General features: G+C 53.7%; 1 protein-coding gene across 2 annotated transcripts; it reads right to left on the bottom strand.

Moving 5' to 3' along the window:
• Nucleotides 1-227: 227 nt before the first annotated feature.
• Nucleotides 228-11,104, bottom strand: LOC120584740 (aldehyde dehydrogenase family 3 member B1-like). Of its 2 annotated transcripts, XM_039840656.1 has the most exons (10): nt 10,982-11,104; nt 7,154-7,316; nt 3,773-3,883; nt 3,513-3,633; nt 3,252-3,337; nt 3,053-3,134; nt 2,424-2,810; nt 1,639-1,805; nt 1,045-1,144; nt 228-772 (listed from the first exon to the last, which is right to left on the bottom strand). In XM_039840656.1, exons 2-10 carry the CDS (start codon nt 7,313-7,315, stop codon nt 588-590), a joined length of 1,401 nt encoding a protein of 466 aa, XP_039696590.1. In that variant the 5' UTR covers nt 7,316; nt 10,982-11,104; the 3' UTR covers nt 228-587. The 2 variants fall into 2 exon arrangements, with proteins under 2 accessions (XP_039696590.1, XP_039696589.1); XM_039840655.1 differs by lacking the exon at nt 10,982-11,104 and having other exon boundaries at nt 7,154-7,451.
• Between the last annotated feature and the right edge of the window lie 7,926 nt (nt 11,105-19,030).

Below are 19,030 nucleotides of genomic sequence, written 5' to 3'. Positions count from 1 at the left end.
GCTCTGACCTGCTTCTGGGAGTCTAGAGCAGGGATGACGGCGGTGACCACGTGCACGCACAACCCCCTCCCGGGTCCATGGCAGACATCACTAGTCCGTGGTTTCATGCCCTCCTATCGATTCCACACACATCCTCAGGGTTCGTATCGATTACATAGTTCAGACGACTGGCCAGATCTGAGCTCAAGATCAGGTCACTTCAGGTCAGACAAACCCAGCTCCCTAAACCAGGTGTGAATGGAGCTGTATTTTGGGGAGCTGATTACAGATCTGATACAAGGGAGTCCTTTCTAACGATAGGAGCTGCCCACCCTCGTGGTAGGTGAGAGCTCCGTCGCCAGACATATCCAAGCAGAGGGTCAACGAATCTGTTAGGAGGATACAGAGGGGACTTCGGCCTTGAAAAGGGTAGCCCAGCAGCCCAGCGGCCCTGCCTGGCGGTGGGGAGACTATTCAGACGGAGCCCCGGGAGCAGGCCTGTGCACTCCCAGGTGAGACACCCACACTTAGCGACCACTGAGCACCTGGACAGCAGTGGATCCAGCGGTTGGGGGCGGGGGGTGCGGTTCTGGGGGCGGGCGCAGGGCTCACAGAATGGTGCAGCCCTGCGTGCTCAACATCCAGTTTATCAGCTTCTTCTTCCAGTCCGGGTAGGGCGGGTAGATGATTTCGTTCAGCTTCTCCAGGCCTGCAGAGCACAGCAGGCAGGCGCGGTGGTGGGAGAAAGTGTCGAAGGAGAACTTGCCGTGGTACCTTCCCATCCCGCTGTTGCCTGCATGGGTGCGGGAGTGGGGGGGTCTGAGGCTGCGCAGCCCCACCGAGCCTCGGTAGCAGCCCACTGCCTGGCTGGAGCCCACCGCTCGCGGAAAGCCACGCCATTCTAAGGGCCTTTCTGCCCATAGGGAAACTGAGGCCTTGAGAGGCCCAGGACCTGGGTCAAGTTTGAACAGCGAATGAAGGCAAAACTGAGCCTTCCTGGATCTGGGGTGCCGAGCCAGGCTTCCCCGGGGTGGGGGCTGGAGGGTGGAGGAGGGCAGAGCTCACCGACTCCTCCCAGCGGCAGGGTTGGCACAGTCAAGTGCATGAAGCCCTTATTGGCTCCGAAGATGCCGCTGCTGGTCCGGTCCAGTACCTGTTTCACTACCTGTGTGCAGGCAGGGCAGGCAGGGTGGTGGGCCGGTCCCTCGGAAAGGGGGCTTGGGGCCCTGCCAACCCACAAGAGCCCAGGAGCTTCCCCTGCCTCCATACTCTGCCGAGCAAGCACTCTCGACACAGAGAGGAAGACACGGCGGTGAGGGTGGCAAGCACCAGCACCGCACAGCCTGGTCCCAGCTCAGCTCGGCCGCCATTCACCGAGGGCGTCCTGCCTGTCCGTCGGAACCTTCATGCAGTTTTAAAAAAGGGAGTTCTCGGGCAGGCATGGGGTTCTCTGTCCGGGTGTAGGCTGCACCGCTAAGGGCAGGTGGCTGAGCAGCCACGCATCTGGCAGGTTTGCTGCTGCCCCGGCCCTCAGTGCCAGGCGCCCCTGTGCAGGGAGCCATTGTCCAGGTGGCCGGGATGGGGTAGGCTATGAAAGGGACGTTGCCAGTCTGGACTGCTTGGAACCTCTCTATTGCCCAGCCCTGCCTGAGCCCCCACCTGGCTGCTGTTGGAGAAGGCATACAGGGCCAAGGGCTTCTCCCGACGGTTGATGAAATCGATGGCCTCGTCCAGGCCCCTCACGTTCATGATGGGCAGGATGGGCCCGAAGATCTCCTCCTGCATCACCGGCTCCGTGTCCTGCACGTCCACCAGCACCGTGGGGGCTGCCCGGGCACAGGGGCGGCTCAGCCCAGGGCTGGGGCCTCGGATGGGAACCAGGGACCCAGGGCTCCAGGCTCGGGGGGTTCTAGGGAATAAGCGGCATGGACGGGGGTCTGCGGGGCCCAGAGAACCCCAGCTTTGGTCTTACAGTCAGAGGTGGCTGGATCTCAGACCCCTAGAGCCCGAGGTCCCAGGTCCCAGCCTGTTGGAGCAGCAGTGTCACCGCTGAGCCCTTCGGCCCGGGAGCCGGGGGCTGCTTTGTAATGACAGCTCCGAGGGTGCTCAGGAGGGGCCGTGGTCACAGCTCAGACCCGGAAATCGTGGGCTCCCAGGGCCGGGGTCACGGTGTCAGGCGGAGGCTGGGACTCAGCACTCGGGAGCCTGGAACGCTGGGGCCAGCTCAGAAAAGCAGGGCCTGGGCCAGAGTGTGGGGTCGCGGGGTCACAGGCCCAGACCACGGGGACGTGGGCATTGGTGCCCAGGACTCCTGGCAGCGGAGCCGTGGACTGAGCTGGGCTCCGCAGGGCCGAGGTTTCGAGTCGGGCCCAGACTCGGGCCCAGCGGTGGCCGCAGCGGGGCAGGGCCTCAGCCGGGGTGCGGCGGTGGCGCACGGAACTCACCGATGTAGCGCTCGCTCTCGTCGCTCTGGCCCCCGATGGCCACGCGGCCACAGTCCAGCAGGCCCCGGAGCCGCTGGAAATGCTTCTCGTTGATGATCCGGCCCAGGTTGGGGGAGCTCTTGGGGTCTTCGCCGTAGAAACGGGTGATGGCATTCTGCAGGGCCGGCAGCAGCCGCTCCTGCGTTTCGGGGCTGCACAGGACATAGTCGGGGGCCACGCAGGTCTGGCCGGTGTTGAAGTAGCGGAAGAAGGCCACGCGGTTGGCCACGGTCTGGGGGTCGCAGTCGTTGTCCACGTAGCAGGGGTTCTTGCCCCCCAGCTCCAGCGTGACAGGCGTCAGGTGCTTGGAGGCAGCGGCCATGACAATCTTGCCGACCCGAGGGCTTCCTGGGGACGTGGGAGTTGACTCTCATTGTCAGCTGACCTTGGCCAGGTGGCCCAGGCACCCTCTGAGATCCACGCCCAGCCCTGCCGCCCCAGGTTCCCACTCCTCCAAGACCCAGAGGCCCGGCTGCCCGCCACCTGGGGTGCTGCCCACCTCTAGGCACAGCCTCCTCCCCCCACTGCCTTCCTGACCCTGCTCTCAGAGGTCCCTGCTCCCCCAGGACACTGGCCGGGGCTACCCTCACCCGTGAAGAAGATGTAGTCGAACTTGTGTTCCAGCAGCCGCCCTGTCTCCTCGGGCCCGCCCAGCGCCACGGCAAAGCAGCTCTGCGAGGCAACAGGTGGCTCAGGGGACACTGCCGGCCCTGGGGACAGCTGGACCTCCCCAGCTGGCAGGGGCAGGGAGGTGGGACATGGGGGCCGACGGGGCAGGGCCACCCTCACCTGGTCCAGGTACCGGGGCAGCACCTCGGCCAGGACCCTCTCTGTGCTCTGGCTTATTTCCGATGGCTTCAGTACCACGCAGTTGCCTGCAGGGGCAGATGGGGAAGACGTGGGGGAGAGGGGACACCCCCAGGGCAGCTTCGGAGGGCAGAGACACGGGAAGGCGGGGGAAGCTGCTCACTTCATGATGGAGTTCTGGGGGCTTTGTTTCGGAAGGATTTTTGTGCAGATGAGACGTGGGGCTGGAGACCCTCCCCTCACCTGCTGCGAGGGCGCCTACCAAGGGCACCAGGGTCAAGTTCAGGGGGTAGTTCCAGGGGGCGATGATGAGCACCAGGCCGAAGGGCTCCTTGTGGATGAAGGCGGAGTCCAGCTGCGTGGCCTGTGCCGGGGCCCACGTGGTGGTGAGTCGTGAGGCGCTGAGACCCCAGCCCCTCAACAGCTCCCTCCATAAAAGAGGCTGCCCAGTAACTGCCCCCACCCCAGAGCGCACCTGCCCACCCGACCCCAGGCCGGCTCACCAGGTTCTTGGACACTTTCTCGTCCTTCATCCAGGCCCGCAGGTTCCTGAGGGCCAAGTCAATCTCGACCTGGATGATGACGATCTCGGACATCTCTGACTCAGTGGCCGACTGCAGGGGAGGGGCGGGGTCAGGGCGCAGATGGGGCCAGGGGCAGCAGGTGGCGGGAGCCCTGGGGAGGGCATGGTCTCCTCTGGGCAAGGCGTGCGCTCATTCACGCATCCGTCCACTCTCTTCGCGCCCCGTCAGTGCTTACAGCGCACAGGGATGCGGCAGTGACCGAAACAGAGAGCGGCCCAGGCAGCCGACCTCACGGGGGTCAGTGGACTCGGTGTCGAGAACGCCGACTGCCGCACTGGGACCAGACGAGGTCGAGCGGGGGAGGGGCGCGAGACTGCCGCAGCGTGTGAGGTGTGGCTGGGTGCGCGTCCGTGTGAACAAGCATACGTGTGTGTGCAGGTGCACTTATGCGTGAGCTTGCTCTATTTTATACAGGATGGTCAGTGCCGGCCTCTGGGATGAGGTGATGTTTGAGCAGGGAAGAAAGGGAGGGAGGAAGCCTATTGATAACTGGAGGCAGAACATTCTGGGCAGCGGGCACAGCGTGTGCAGAGGCCCTGCGGTGGGCACAGGCTCGCCGTGTTCCTGGCGAGCCGGGAGCAGAGTGCGTGAGGCGATGGGGCCAGGCAGTGGGGTGAGGACTATGGAGCAGAGTCGGGACAGGATCTAGCTTAAGTTTTACCAAGACTGTCTGTGTGTCCCACCGTACGGGTACCGGTCTGCAGGGGACTCTGGGGACAGACATCCCTTGGTAAATGCCACCAGTTCCCACACCAGGGGCCAGCTATCATCGGTAGATTGCTAGGGCAGGAGAGAGGAGGACGCAAAGGTCAATAGGGACATTGTCCCTGTCTCTGTCTCCGTGTGTCTGCCCCACCCGTGCCAGCGAGCAGAGACATGGGCTGCAGGCAGCTGGAGGCCCATGGCCAGGGACACCAGAGCCAGGCTGTCCCGATGCCTGAGACTCGGCCATTACAGCACAAGCTCTCCCCTGCTAGAGGGTTTGAGGGTGAAGCGGAGCCCGGAGACGGGGCGCCCTGCCCAGGGCCGCTCATCAAGCCAGGAGCAAGGCCAGGGCCAGAGCTGAGCCCAGAGGAGGAGGGCGCTGGGAGCCTGGGGGAAGAGGCCACAGCCACCAGCGCTTCCAGGAGCTGGGCCTGGTCAAGCAAGCTTTCCCTACACGTGTGTGCACAGCCCTCGCTCCTGGCCCCCCGACCACTGTGCCTGGGAGGTCGCCTGTGTCCTGAGGGAGGTTCGGGCCTGTATGAGGGACGGTCTGCCTCAGCTGAAGGCCGTGTTCAGAAGAGCAGGCTGTTCTGACCCAGGGCTGCGTGCCCTCGCTGAGCCTCCCCTGGGGGTGACCGGGAATGGCTGCCCTACCTACAAGGCCTGCGGGTTCAATGAGAGGACTCCTGCAGAGTGGGGCGGGGCAGGGCAAGGGCCGCCCGCTGGGAGGGTGGGGGACACTGCTGGTGAGACCAGAGGGAGGGAAGGGGTTGGATTTTCTGGGCCGCTGCTCCCTTCGTGAGGCCCCGGCTCCTGGAGCCCGGAGGAGTCGGCATGGGAGGCGGGAGAGAGAAATGGACCAGGTAGGCCGCTGGCTCAGGTCTCCCATGGAAGGGCAGGCCGGGCGGCAGGCTCCCTGGGGGTGCCAGTCCGCAGCCAGGCCCAGTGACCGGGACACTCCCCACAAGGGCGCACAGCTGGCCTCTTGGGAGGGGGAGGGCTGAGGAGAGTATGGTGGGTTCCCGGTTTCGTAAATGGGACGACGGATGATTCCAGAAACAGATGGCCGCAGTTGCGATAAAGGGAAGGTTTGGGGACACTGAGAAAGGGAGCAGGTGTCACCAGGAGGCCATGTCCACAGGACAAGTCTTAGTGGCCAGCCCCCGCTGTCCCCGTGGAATGGGGGTATCCGTCACCCTTGACTCCAGATGCCACCAGGCACTGGTCTCGAATCTGTGACTGCTCCAGGGACAAGGCAGACGCTTGGCCTGGGAACCAGGCGGGTCCCAGGGAGGCTGCCGAGGGCCCCCTGACCCTGCTGCTGCCGGAACCTCTCTCGTGACCTGAGCGGAGCAGGTGGGCCCACTGGGGAAGTGGGGAGGGCGGAGGGGCAGCGTGGGGGCTGGCCGTCCCGCGAGGGTCTAAACAAGCAAGAGCAGCAAGAGGGGTCCCCAGGGGTCGATCTAGAGCCCGTGGGTGGGCTCAGGAAGCCCCGGGCCCTTCCTGGACATAGCCGGGGCTCAGGACTAAGACGAGCCCAGCACCCAGCACGAGCCAACATGGGACTGTTGCTGTGCCTGGGGACGGGAGGTGACCACAGGGGCTGGCCGGCGGCCATCCACCGTGGGACCTTCCCAGGTGTGAAGTACCAGTTGGCAGAGTCACGGGCCTGGCCTGGCGGTTCCAGGTGGCGAGGGGCCGGCGGGACGCAAGCGGTGGTGCTGGGAGCTGTGGCTTTTGCCACAAGCGCAGGAGACATTTTGTCCAGAGAAGACCTTGGGCCCATCCCGTCACTTCTCGGGGCCAGCTGTCCCGGGGCCGCTCGGCAGCTGGGCCCTGGGGGCCGAGGGGGTGGGAGGCTGCCTTTGAGAAAGTGCACTTCTTGGGGTCCTGCCACGGCTGCTGCTGGAAGCGGGAGGGGCTGAGCCCCCAGGCCTCCGGGGTTTGGACAGAGGCCGTGATGCCCGTACGGGAGGAGCTGCACTCCCGCAGCCCGTGCGGCCCGGCTCGGAGCGCCCCACCTCCCTGGACCTCGCCTTCGTCCGCCTCTGCCTCCCCCACTCCCACGGCCACGCTGGCCTCGCCGCCCCTCAGGCACAAACACACCGGGCACCTCCCGCCTCGGCCTCGGTCCGGCGCCCGCTGCCCTTCCCCGAGGTCTGCGTGGCCCCTTCTCCCTCCTTCACGTCTCTGCTCACCTGCCGCCTTCTCAGAGAGACCGTCCCCGACCCACACACGTGAAACAGCACCCCGATCCCGGCCCTTGCTCGCCCCCTTCTCCAGGGCGCTCGTTACCATCGACGGGCTATGTGATTATTTACTTATTGTCACGTGGTGTCTTTCCCCAGAAGGCCAGCTGCCTGGACGTGGGGACTTTGTTTTAATCTCTGTCGTATCCCCAGAGCCCGGAACGGTACCTGGCACATAGTAGGTGTTCAATACATAGTCAAGCGAATGAAGGAACGAAAGGGTGGATGAGTGCGGAAGAGCGGGTTTGGCGCAGGGACGGAGGTGGCGGTGGATGGGCTTTTAGTTCCACTTGATGGAGGTGCAGCTGTCCCCAGGCCCCCGCCTGCCTCCCCCCCACCCCCTCACCTTGCGCAGGTCCTGCTCCAGCGCCTGCTGCAGAAGCTGCCTGTTGTCCCGCAGGAAGCAGCCCAGGGCCTTGAGCTGGGCAGCCCGGAACTCGGCCGGCCGCGTCAGCCCCGAGCTGAAGGCCTCCCGCAGTCGCCGCAGAGTGTCCTCGAAGGGGTCCATCCTGCAGGGGGTGGGGGCGCGTCGTGGACCGGGACTCCCCCACCTTCTCGGCACCCACCCCCGCCTGCCTGCACCCAGTGGGCCCACAGACATCCCTATGGAATTCCTGTGTAACCCCAGAGGGCCAGGGCTGGCCATACACCCACACCCACATGCCCACATACCCACACACACACACACACACGCACACTACACACACACATACACACCCACACCCCCCACACATGCACACACACACCTACACACACATGCACAGGCCCACAGACATCCCCACGGGGACTCACGTGTAACCTCAGTGGGCCAGGGACGGCTCTGCATGCGCCCAACACACACGCCCCACCCATATCACTGTCTGAGGCTCCCTAGAGCCCCTCCTAGGCTTAATGCCTCGGCCTTGAATCAAATTCAAGACCAGGGAGGAGGAGTCTGCGAAGGGCGATGGTTCCTTGGCATCCTGATGCCAATCCCAGGACCGTGGGCAGCTCAGTTATACGTTTCCCAAGTGAGACAGGTGAGGTGGGGCTTCCCTGCCTTTCTTAACTGTCGTCCATTGTCTGTGTTCTTGCTGTGCACACCTGAAGTGCCTGGGGACAGCCTCTGGCTCCGCTTGTCCATGTCTGGTCCCCAGGCCCAGCCCCATTGTTGCCAAGTAAAATGAGGAAGCAGACCCCTGGGTAGGGACTGAGGTCAACAGTGTCCCCAGACGGCCTGGAGCTGGATAGCTGGCTCTAGCTGCTCATCCAAAGTGCTTCCTTGCCTTGCCCGCTCACTGCAGGGGAACGGGGGACCCAGGGCTTCTGAGGGGGTCTGACTAGGGACTCCTGTCGGCCTACTAGGCAGGCGCTGGCTGGACCCGCACCACAGACGTGGCCAGCCCTTGCGGTCTAGACAGAGGGGTAATGACACCGAATGCAAGAGTGTCACACACATGAATGGGCCCACAGACATTCCCACTGGGACTCCCGTGCCACAGGCTCCGTGACAGGCCGGTCAGGGACCCCGAGTCCAACGGGCTCGCACTGCAGTGGGGGAGGGGCAGGTGTCCTGGGCAGAGGGCACCACATCTGCAAAGGCCCCGTGACAGCAGATTTGAGAAACAAGATGCAGCCAGGCAGGTCAACGGCCTGACCGAGCCCTCACTAGGGAGTCGGAGCCTGTCCTGGGGGCTCTGAGCTGGCAGCGGGGGCTGAGCATGTGGCATGCGCCATCTCACGTGGGCCTTGCAATCTTATCGGCACTGCATCGAAAGAATGAGGAAACCGAGGCTCTGAGAGGTGACCTCATCTGCTCTCCTCACAGCTGCCGGGTGGTAGGCTCCGGGTGGCCCCGCAGCCCCTCTCCCGCCAGCTCCGCCACCCCAAGCCAGGGGGCGCCCGCACTTCTAATCCACTTCTCAGCATCTTTCTGCAGTTTCCAGAGAAAGGAACTGTGAGTGTCATGTTTACAACCTGAAACCAGACTCAGTTCTGGCTTCGCCTCCCAAGATGCAACTCTGTCCCCTCTCCCAACTCCCTAGCACAGCCTCGGTGACAGCTGCCTGGTCCCTGTTTGTCCCTGCCTCCTCCCCCAGCCCAGGAGCCCGTTGAGGGAGTACCGTGTCTGTCCTCATGCCTGGAGCTAGGCCAGCACAGGGCCAGGACGGAAGGTTCCTCTGAGGATACTCCCAGGCATCACCAGGGGGAAAAGTGAGACCTCAAGACAACCGTGAGGACACATGGCACAGTCAGGGCAGGACGGCACCCAGCCACCTGCAAGGAGCCAGGCCCCGGCCGTGGCCCCTGTCCCGTGGCCCCACATCCCATTCTCCCCGTGCTGCTGCCCGCTCCGCCCCAGAGCCTTATACCCTGCGGCCCCTCCGCCCCAGGCCCTCGCCCCCACGGCTCCACGCACCCCAGTGTGGGATCCGTCCTCGAATCCTTCACCAAGCCTTTGCCCGCTTTGCGTGACATTCTGCCTCCGGGTGCGCCGACTCTGCTTCTGCCTGTCTTGCCGCCACCAGACTCCCTGTACCCACACCGAGCAGTGGAGTGGCGCGGGGACGACCCAGCAGAACCACCAAGTCAGGCCAGTCACCATCTGGTTCAGACGCCCACACTTCTGAGGCGGCCACACCCCACCCTGGAACAAGTCTGGCAACTCCAGACTGGCAGGAGTCATCTGGTGAGCAGTAAAATCCAAGGGCTGGGGTGGAGTGAGAGGCTGAGAATATCATCAGGGCCCTGGCAGCCACCGCTGCCTCCTCCGGGAAGCCCTCAGCTAGCACAGCTCCGCAGCCTCCCACCTCAGGTCACTGCCACGCCTCCTCTCAGACCTCCTCAAGCACTCCTGCCAGATTCCCTTTCCTTTGTACCATCCTAATGTGCCTGCCTGGCATCAGGCGGAGGACGGAGCCTGATGGGCTGGGGCACCTGCGGCTGCAGCCAGGGTGTCGGTCCTTCCTTTTTTATTTTCCCATATACTGTGTGACCCCGGGCAAGTTGCTTAAGCTCCCTGAGTCTCTCCGAGATAACGACAGTGCTTCGTTGTCTTAGTTCTTGAGAGGATCACATGGGAAGATGCAAGAATAGACGAGACAATAACACTGGCTATTAACAAGTGTTTCTCAAGCACCTGCTGGGTTCTGGAAAGGACAGCAGTTCCGGGCAGAGCACGTGAGAACCTGTGTGCCCCCGAATGAGGTTCTCCTTGGGGTGTGACTGGAGCCAGCCCAGCGGGAGCGCCAGCCCACCGCAAACCCAGGAGCTTCGGATGTGGGTGGCGACAGGGCAGTCAGGACAGGGGGTGGGGTGGGTGACCGAGGAAGCCTGGCACCCCCAGCCCCTGGATTATGCGTTTCAAATGGGTGAATTCTATCTCAATATAGCTGTGAAAATTAAAACAAAATGAAACAAAACAGAAAATCGAACCCATAAGAAGCCTGAAGAGCCCATAAGCAAATGAAAATATGTTCGACTTCCAAGCATTGGTAAAATGTAACATAAAACAATTGCGAGACGCCTGTGTCTACCCATTGTATGACTTTCCTGGTGCTGTCATAGCAAATGACGACAGACGCGGTGGCCGAGGACAACAGAAATGTGCTGTCTCACTGCCTCGGAGGCCAAAAGTCCAAGATCGAAGGGCCGGATCAGCTGTGCTCTCTCCTGAGGCTCTAGGGCATGTCGACTTGAAAAACAAAAGTCAGTTACGTCCCAATAAAAATGGGTTTATTCAGGAACAGTGAAGAATTGCACTTCGGGACAGGCAAGCCAGAGCAAGAGCCATTCCGGCTGACAGAGAGAAACACTGTTTTATGGAGAAAATAATCTAATGCGGCCTTAAGGTAGGGATAAGGTAGCATCGAGACCACCAGGACAGTAGAGCGACTGAACCCAGGCAAGGTCCCTATATAACGTCTAAGATTTGGCAGGTAGGGGTGGAGATGCCTTGTGGCCACCCGAGACAAGCCTGGCACGTTTCTTGGTCATTGAAACAGCCATCCACCCATCTGGAGCAGTCTGCCTCGTTTTTCGGCGGCTCCCTGCCCTCTGTGCAAGTGGCGGGTCCCGGGTCACACCGGGAAGCAGCCCAGGAGGTTCTAAACCCACATCTGCCATCACTGGACATTACCTAGGATCGCCTTGCGCGTTTTTAAACCTCACGCCTTGTGCGTCGGAGTCTACTTACCTTGCTGCTACTTGCTTTACTCCTCAACGTCCTATTTCTGAGGTCTTCCCAGCCCGGAGCGATCCTTTGTTGAATAAACACATCCAGGATTGACCGGGTGGGCCCAAAATACAAAGGCCAAGTGTCCTTAGAGAAAAGAAAAAGAGAGATTTGAGACAGAATGAGAAGAGGCTGCGGGAAGACAAGGCAGAGACTGGAGTGACATGGTCACAATCCGGGCAAGGCCGGGAGCCACTGGAAGCTGGAAAAAATCTTCCCAGATTCAGAGGGAGCGCAGCCCTGCCACACCTTGAGTTTGAACTTCCGGCCACCAGAACCGTGAGGGAATAAATGACTGTTTTCTAAGTGGCCAAGTTTGCGGTCATTTGTTATAGCGATCCTGGAAATTGATACGAGGGGTATGCGACGTGGGTTTTCTGCTAGGTTGTTTTTCTTTTGTCTTACTGATTTTCAGGGTTTATCGATATGTTCACAACGGTAATCCTTTGCCAAGTCTCTCTCTTTTTTTTTTAAGTTAATAAACTTTATTTTCTAGAGCAATTTTAGGTTCACGCAAAATTGAGCAGAAAGTACAGACATTTTCCGTATACCTCTTGTCTCCCTACCCCCACCCCGCCCCACAGGGGACAACCCCACAATTAACGCCCCCACCAGATGGAGATGGTACATTCGTTACAGATGAACCTGCACTGACACGTCATCATCAGCCGAAGTCCCCAGTTCACGTGATGGTTCACGCTTAGCATTGTACGTTCTATGCGTTTGAACCAATATGGAATGACACGTATCCACCATCGTAATGTCATACAGAGTACGTTCACTGCCCTAAACTTCCTCTGAGCTCTGCCTATCTATCCCTCCTCCTCCCAAAGCCCTGGCAACCACTAATTTTTTTTGTGGTTGTTTTCAGAGTTTGGCCTTTCCCAGAGTCCCATAGAGTTGGGATCATACCACATGTGGCATTTTCGCACTGGCTTCTTTCATGGAGTAACACGTACTTAAGTTTCTTTCTTTTCTTTTCGTGGCTTGATAGCTTTTTTGTGGTTGTTGTTGTTTGTTTGTTTGTTTGTTTTTAGCACAATAAAATTCTGTCGTCTGAATGCATTACAGCTTATTTATCCATCACCTACCGAAGGACGTCTTGGTGGCTTCCGAGTTTTGGCAATTATGAAGAACGCTGCTATTGACATCCATGTGCGGGTTTCTGTGTGGACATCAGTTTTCGGTGTCTTCGGTTAAATACCCAGGAGCACAATATCTGGATCACACGGTAAGAGCACGTTTAGTTTTGTAAGACGCCGCCTCACCGTCTTCCAAAGAGGCCATGTCATCTTGTGTTCCCGTCAGCAGGGACAAGAGCCCCTTTTGCTCCACCGTCCCCAGCGTTTGGTGGCGTCGCTGTCCTGAGTTTTGGCCTTTGCAATAGGCGTGTAGCGGTATCTCATCGTGTTAATTTGCGTGTCCCTGAGGACACGTGATGCTGAGCATTGTTTTTATGTGCTTACTTGCCATGGTCAGGTGTCTGTTTAGGTCTTTAGCTCATTTTTAAATCGGGTGGTTTATTATTTCGTCAACACTGTACCGTCTTGTTTCCTGTAGCTTTACGGTGAGTCCCAAAGTCCGAGGGGGCCACACCTCCAACGTTCTGTCATTACAGCTTCAGATTTTGCTTCTGTCGCTTTCTCTCTCTCTCTTGCCTCTCTGGCGGCTTCACCGCACACACGTTACGTGTTTATTGGCTGTCCCACAGGTCTCGAATCTTCTGTTCTGTTTTTTATTTTCAGTCTCCTCTTTGCTCTTCATTTTCGGAAGCTTCTGTTTTCATATCCTCAAACTCAGAGATTCTTTCCTCAGCGTGTCCAGTTTGTCAAGAAGCCTATCAAAGGCATTTTTCATGACTAGTACAGTGCTGGGTTTTTTTTAATCTTCAGCATTTCTTTTTGATTCTTTCTCAAGATTTCCATCTTTCTTCTTACATTATCTACGTGTTCTTGCATGCTGTCTACTTTTTCCATTAAAGTTCTTAGGATGTTAATCATAGTTTTTTGTGTTTTTTTCTAAATTCTGATCTGATCATTCCAACACTTCATATTTGATTCTGGTTCTGATGCTTGTTAAGTCTCTTCAAACGGTGTGTTTTGCCTTTTAGCATGCTTTGTAGTCTTTTTTTTCTTTCTTTCTTTCTTTTCTTTTTTTAAGGCAGACACAATACACTGGGTAAAAGGAATTGCAGTAAATAGAATTTGAAACGTAGGGGTAAAATGGCCGGGGAGAAGACGCTTTCTCAGCTCCATCAGTTGGTGAACTTCACCATGCTTCTCCACATTTTCCCCTCTTAGGTGGGACAGGATGGCTAGAATGGCCTGGAGTTCAGTATTTTCCTGACCTCACAAGGTTAAGGGGGGCATTAACCTTGGGTATTTCCCTTCCCTCACGTAGGTTAGGCTCTGGCAGCTTCCGATGAGGGCAGGGCTTCATAACAGAATATTCTGGAGGTTTTCCAAATGTGTCCTCTCTCTCTATACAAGCACCAGGAGATTTGTTCTCCTATATTCATTACGAAGACCTCATGGGGCTCCTAGGGGTCGAACTCGCATAAGCACGGGGTCCCCCTTATGACTGGGTTCCCCTGGAGTTTTTAACTCTCCGAATTGTTTACATCAAGCTTCCAGCAATTCTCCAGTTAGGGCTCAGGTTTTCCTGCTCAGCACTGGTTTCTGCAGAGGCTCCTGATCAGAGGGTGTAGAAAGTGGTGGTCCCCTGTATTCATCTAGAGTGGCTCCAATCGGGGGGTCAGTACTTTGCCCTGTGACCTCATTTCTCCAACAGATCTCAAAACAGTTGTTTTTCAGTTCAGTTAGCTTTTTGCTTGTTCTTAGGATGAATTCTAAGTTCCTTACTAGAAGCCAAGTGTATCCCTTGATAACATCTTCTCGGAGAGAGCCTCTCATCTTCCCACTGTGTCTACAGTATCTTTTGTGAGATTTGAATTTAACATCGAGGAAGAGAAAAGTAAGCCCTGACATCCGGGAGCTGGGTTGGCACCATCTCAGAACTTGGTCTTCTGCAACACGTGAACGATTTCACAGAATGGCAACATCTGCCAAAGCTGTCCTGGGACCGGAATGGATTAAGAGAAAAACGAGACCATTCCATAAACATGACTGAATGCAGACAACGATGAGCATTGTCGGACCATGAAAACCACCTGCTAGTCCTCTGTCCTGGCTAATCTGAGTGCCTGCTGCTGCTGGACCCTCATGCTATTTCCGGCCTCAGTAGATAAGATTTATTAAGATTATAAGAATATCCGGCGTCTAAGAGCACCCAATCCAGAGCAAAGTCCAATTTCCTTAAACCTTTCCCCAAATCACCTGACGCAAACACAAATCTTATCTGCCCCTCTTACTGAGATGCCTCTCAGTTCCCCATGCTCTCACCAGCAATAAATCCGGTTTGTTCAAAGACAAATGTGTCCTTGGTGGTCTTTGGCTAAAGGACATTGATGATGTCCAAGTTAAGCTTGCATGGGTGCGGCACATACCCTTGTTTAAGAAAATCTTTCTCTCTATCCTAGGTTATAAAAATTATTGTGTGTGTGTCTGTGTGTGTGTGTGTGTGTGTGTGTGTGTGATCATTTGCTTCCAGAAGTTGGCTGTTCATGTTGAATTCTGCTGAAATTTATTTACTTTTGTGAATGGTATGAGGTAGAGATCTAACTTTTGTCTTTTTTTTTCCTATAAGGATAACCAGTTGTATTAGCAACTGGCTAGATGATAAATAATTTATAGTAAGTCTATTCCTGGGCTGTCTAATTTGTCCCATTGAATTTTTAAATTTCTCTATTCCTATACAAATACCACACTGTCTTAAATACTATAGTTAAGTAAAAAGTCTTGAAATCTATTAGGGCAAGTCTCCCTACCTTACTTTTCTTCCAAATTACCTCAGCTTATTCTTGGTCAATTTGTTTTTCATAAACATATTAGAATCAACTCATGAAGTTCCATGAAAATTTCTATTGGGTTCTCGATTGGAAGTGTGTGAATTTGTAAATTATTTTTGGTGAATCTGACATCTTTATGAATTCTCCCATCCATGAACATGGTATATCTCTCTACTGGTTTAGCTCTTTGTTAATTTTTTTCAATACAACATAGTAATTTTTTCCACTAGCATATCTTTAGTTAGATGCACACCTAGGTAGCTTATTTTTATTGCTATGCTAAAATTCTAGAAATGTGTAGGCGAAGTATGAAAATGCAATTTTCTTCTTTGTGTTAATCTCATTTTCATTGCTAGTTCTAACAATAATGGGATTTTTATGTAAATGAAGATAAAATTTGTTGAAATCGATGGTTTTGCTTTTTCTTTTCAATTTTAACACCTTACTGTTTTTAATTTTTGTTTTATCATGTGGACTGGGACCTCCAGCACAATGTTGAAGAGAAGTAAATGACAGTGGGAATTATTGTCTAGTACTTGTTTTTAATGAGACAATGTCTAACAATTCACCTTTGAGTATGTTTATTGTAGGGTTTTGGAAGATTTCTTTATCAGGTAAAGATTTCTTTATCAGCTCCTAGTTGCTGTCAGGACAGAGTTTGACTGTGTCAGCAAGACTGAAATGCAGCTCACTGAGGCTAGGGGTGCCGCCAGAAGGCATTCACTCTTGCAAACGAGTGTCTCAGATTAAATATTTGCCAGTAATGGAGTCCAGATGATGACTTTTAATAGTGAAGCTGAGTTGACGAAAGTGGCCAGGACCCACCCAGAGCCAAAGCTGGCTTTCCATATTGCCGTTGATGATTCCAAAGTGTTAAATTTGGAAGAGCCACATGCCAGCGCTCTGCTTGTGTCCTGCGCCTGGGAGAGTTGGCTGAAATGCCACCCAGTAGCCTCTGCTTCAGTGAGTGTTAATGTGTAGCTGCAGCTGCAAAGTGTAGCCAGAACTAAGTAACTTAATTACTGCTGGTTTTGAAATGTCTTTGTAAGGACGGTGGCCACAGATGGAACAATACGGAAATTAAAAGGTAGAGGTCACACGTATCTGTGTTCCTGCGGAAACTGCTCGAATATCTGTTTTGTATGGATTTTTATTCATTTTTATTCATTTTCCAAACAAGTTGCTGAAGAATGCCCCTTGGCTGGTGAGCAAGCATTTGTAGCTTGTATGTTGGCAGAATGGGCCAGAAGCTTAGTGTTGTGAACTGTTTTAAAAATAAAGTATCTTATACAATGCAATATATATATATATATATATATATATATATATATATATATATATGCTTTACTATTGAAATGTACACCTGAAACTTACTGGATTTCGATAACCAATGTCACCATAATAAAAATAAAGTATCTTGAAAAAAGAAATCAGTTGTGTTTCTATGCACTATCAATGAACAATCTGAAAAGGAAATTATGAAAACAATTGCATTGACAATAGCATCCAAAAGAATGAAACACCTTGGTTCAATAAATTGAACCAAGGCAGAGGAAGACTTGTACACTGAACTGTAAAACTTTGCTCGAAGAAATTAAAGAAAGTATAAAGAAATGGAAAGATATCCCATACCCATGCACTGGAAAACTCAAGTTGTTGTTTTTTTTTTAAAGTATAATTCCATTTCATTTTTTTCCAGAGGACAGTTTTTCTTCAGTCCTTAAGGATTTAGCTCTTTATATGGGCTTTGGCAGAGGTCGCAGGTCTAAATCTGGGTGGGGGTGTTCACTCCTTCCTGGCTTGACAAGAATGACTCCTGATTACCTTGCTGTGAATGGCGCAATTCACGCAGTAATGTAGTTACACGCACGACTTGGGAAGCACGTAGGCATAGAAGACTCGCTTCAGAAATACCCCTCAAGGCTGTAACCTCTACTACGTTTCGATCGATGAATTTCTTAACGTCCTTGGGCACACATCGAGTGCAGTTGGCACGGCGAACGGGCTGCACACGGCCGCAGCCACTTTTGGCACAATTATTGTTCTTTCTTCTCTTAGTTATCTTAGAAACGAGGACCTGAGAGCTGGAAACTTAACAAGTGTTAATATGGCAATAGTCACCAAAGTGATCTGTGATACAATGCAATCTCTATCAAAACGCCGATGTTTTGCAGAGATGGAAAAGCTTATTCTCATATGTAATTGCAAGGGGCCCGAAAGAGCCAAAATGACGTTTACAAAGGAGAACCAAATTGGAGGACGTACATCTCACAATTTCTAAACTTACGACAAAGCTGTAGTCATCAAAAACGGTGTGCTACTGGCTTAAGGACAGACATATGTACCAGTGGAACAGCATTGGGAGTCGAGAAATAAACACGAACATCTATGGCCAATTGCTTTCCAATGACGGTGCCCAGATCACTCAGTAGAGAAAGAATCGTTCCTTCAACAAATGGTATTGAGACAACTGGATAACCACATGCAAAAGAAATTGAATACCTACCTTGCTCCAGATATAGAAATTAACTCCAAATGGATCAATGACATAGTGTAAGAGCGAAAACAATGAAACTCTTAGAAGAAAACATAGGGCTAAATCTTCGTGACCCTGGATTTGGCAACGGAGTCTTAGATTTGACACCAAAAGCATGAACAAAAGAAAAAATAGATAAATTAGGCTTAAACAAAATTTAAGACTTTTGTGTATCAAAGGATGTTATTTAAAAAGTGAAAAGACAATCTATAGAATGAGAGAAAATATTTGCAAATCATATATCTGATAAGGGTTCTATATCTAGAATATATAAAGAACACTCGCAACTCAGCCACAAAAAGGCAAACAACCCGATTTAAATACAGGCGAAGGACTTCAATAGACTTTTCTTCCCCCAAAATATACAAATAGCCAAAAAGCACACAAAAAGATGTTTAACCTTGTTGATCATTAAGGAAATGCAAATCAAAACCACAATAAGACACCGCCTCACACCCGCTAGGATGGCTGTAATGATACAACAACAACAAAACCCCATAAAAACAAAAAATAACAACAGTTGACAAGGATGTGAGGACATTAGAATCTTCATACGCTGCTGGTGGGAATGTAAAATGGTACATCTGCTTTGGGAAAGAGTTTGGTGGTTTCTCAAAAAGTTTAACGTAGAATTACCAAATGACAAGCAATTCTACTCCTACGCATATACCCCGCCCCCAAACTGAAACCAGGTGTTCAAACCAACATTTGTTCACGAATGTTTGTAGCAGCTTTATCCTCAACAAGCAAAATGTGGAAACAGCCCAAACGTTCGTCCATGGATGAATGGATAAACAAAATACCGTATGTCCGTGTAATGGAATATTATTTGGCCATGAAAAGGAACGAAGTACTGCGGTGAACCTAAAAACATGGAAAAAAAGAAAGTCTGTTTTTTTTTAAATTAAGTACTGTACTGATACATACACGAACGAACCTAGAAAACTACGTGCTAAGGGAAAGAAACTAGACACAAAAAGTCACATATTGTATGATTCCTTTTATAAGAAATGTCTCAAATAGGCAGCTCCGTAGAGACAGGAAGCAGCATGATGGCGGCTGAGGAACTGGGGTGTGGGGGAGTGGAGGGAGGGATTGCCCAACCGGTATGGGGTGTTCTTCCTTGGCAATGAAAAAGCGTTGAAACTGGAACAAAGGTGGTGATTGCAAAACATCATAAATGCAGATAATGTCCCCGGAGTGTAATTTTTAAATGGTTGGTTGAGCGTTACTTGACTTTCACCTCCACGAAAATAAAAGATGATAACTCCATTCGCTCCCGTGCTTTCTGGTGCTTCTCGCGATGATGAAGCCAGCTGCCGAGTTGCGTGTGAGCTGCCCGGGCAAAAGGCCCACATGGCAGGACATGAAGGTGGCCTCAGGACACCAGCCAGTCAGGAACGGGGCCCGCAGCTCAATAGACTTCAAGGAGCTGCATCCTGCCACGTACAGGGAAGGGATGTTGGAAGTGGATCCTTGCCCATCTGAGGCCTGAGATGGCTAGTGCTGACCTTAAAAATAAAACGGTTCATTATTTTACCAGCAAAAAAAAAAAAAAAAAAAAAGA

This window comes from Pteropus medius, unplaced genomic scaffold, assembly GCF_902729225.1.
Source record: "Pteropus medius unplaced genomic scaffold, Ma_sr-lr_union100, whole genome shotgun sequence".
NCBI lineage: Eukaryota > Metazoa > Chordata > Mammalia > Chiroptera > Pteropodidae > Pteropus > Pteropus medius.
Note: the sequence above shows the minus strand (reverse complement) of the source record. Positions and strands in the feature narration are given on the sequence as shown.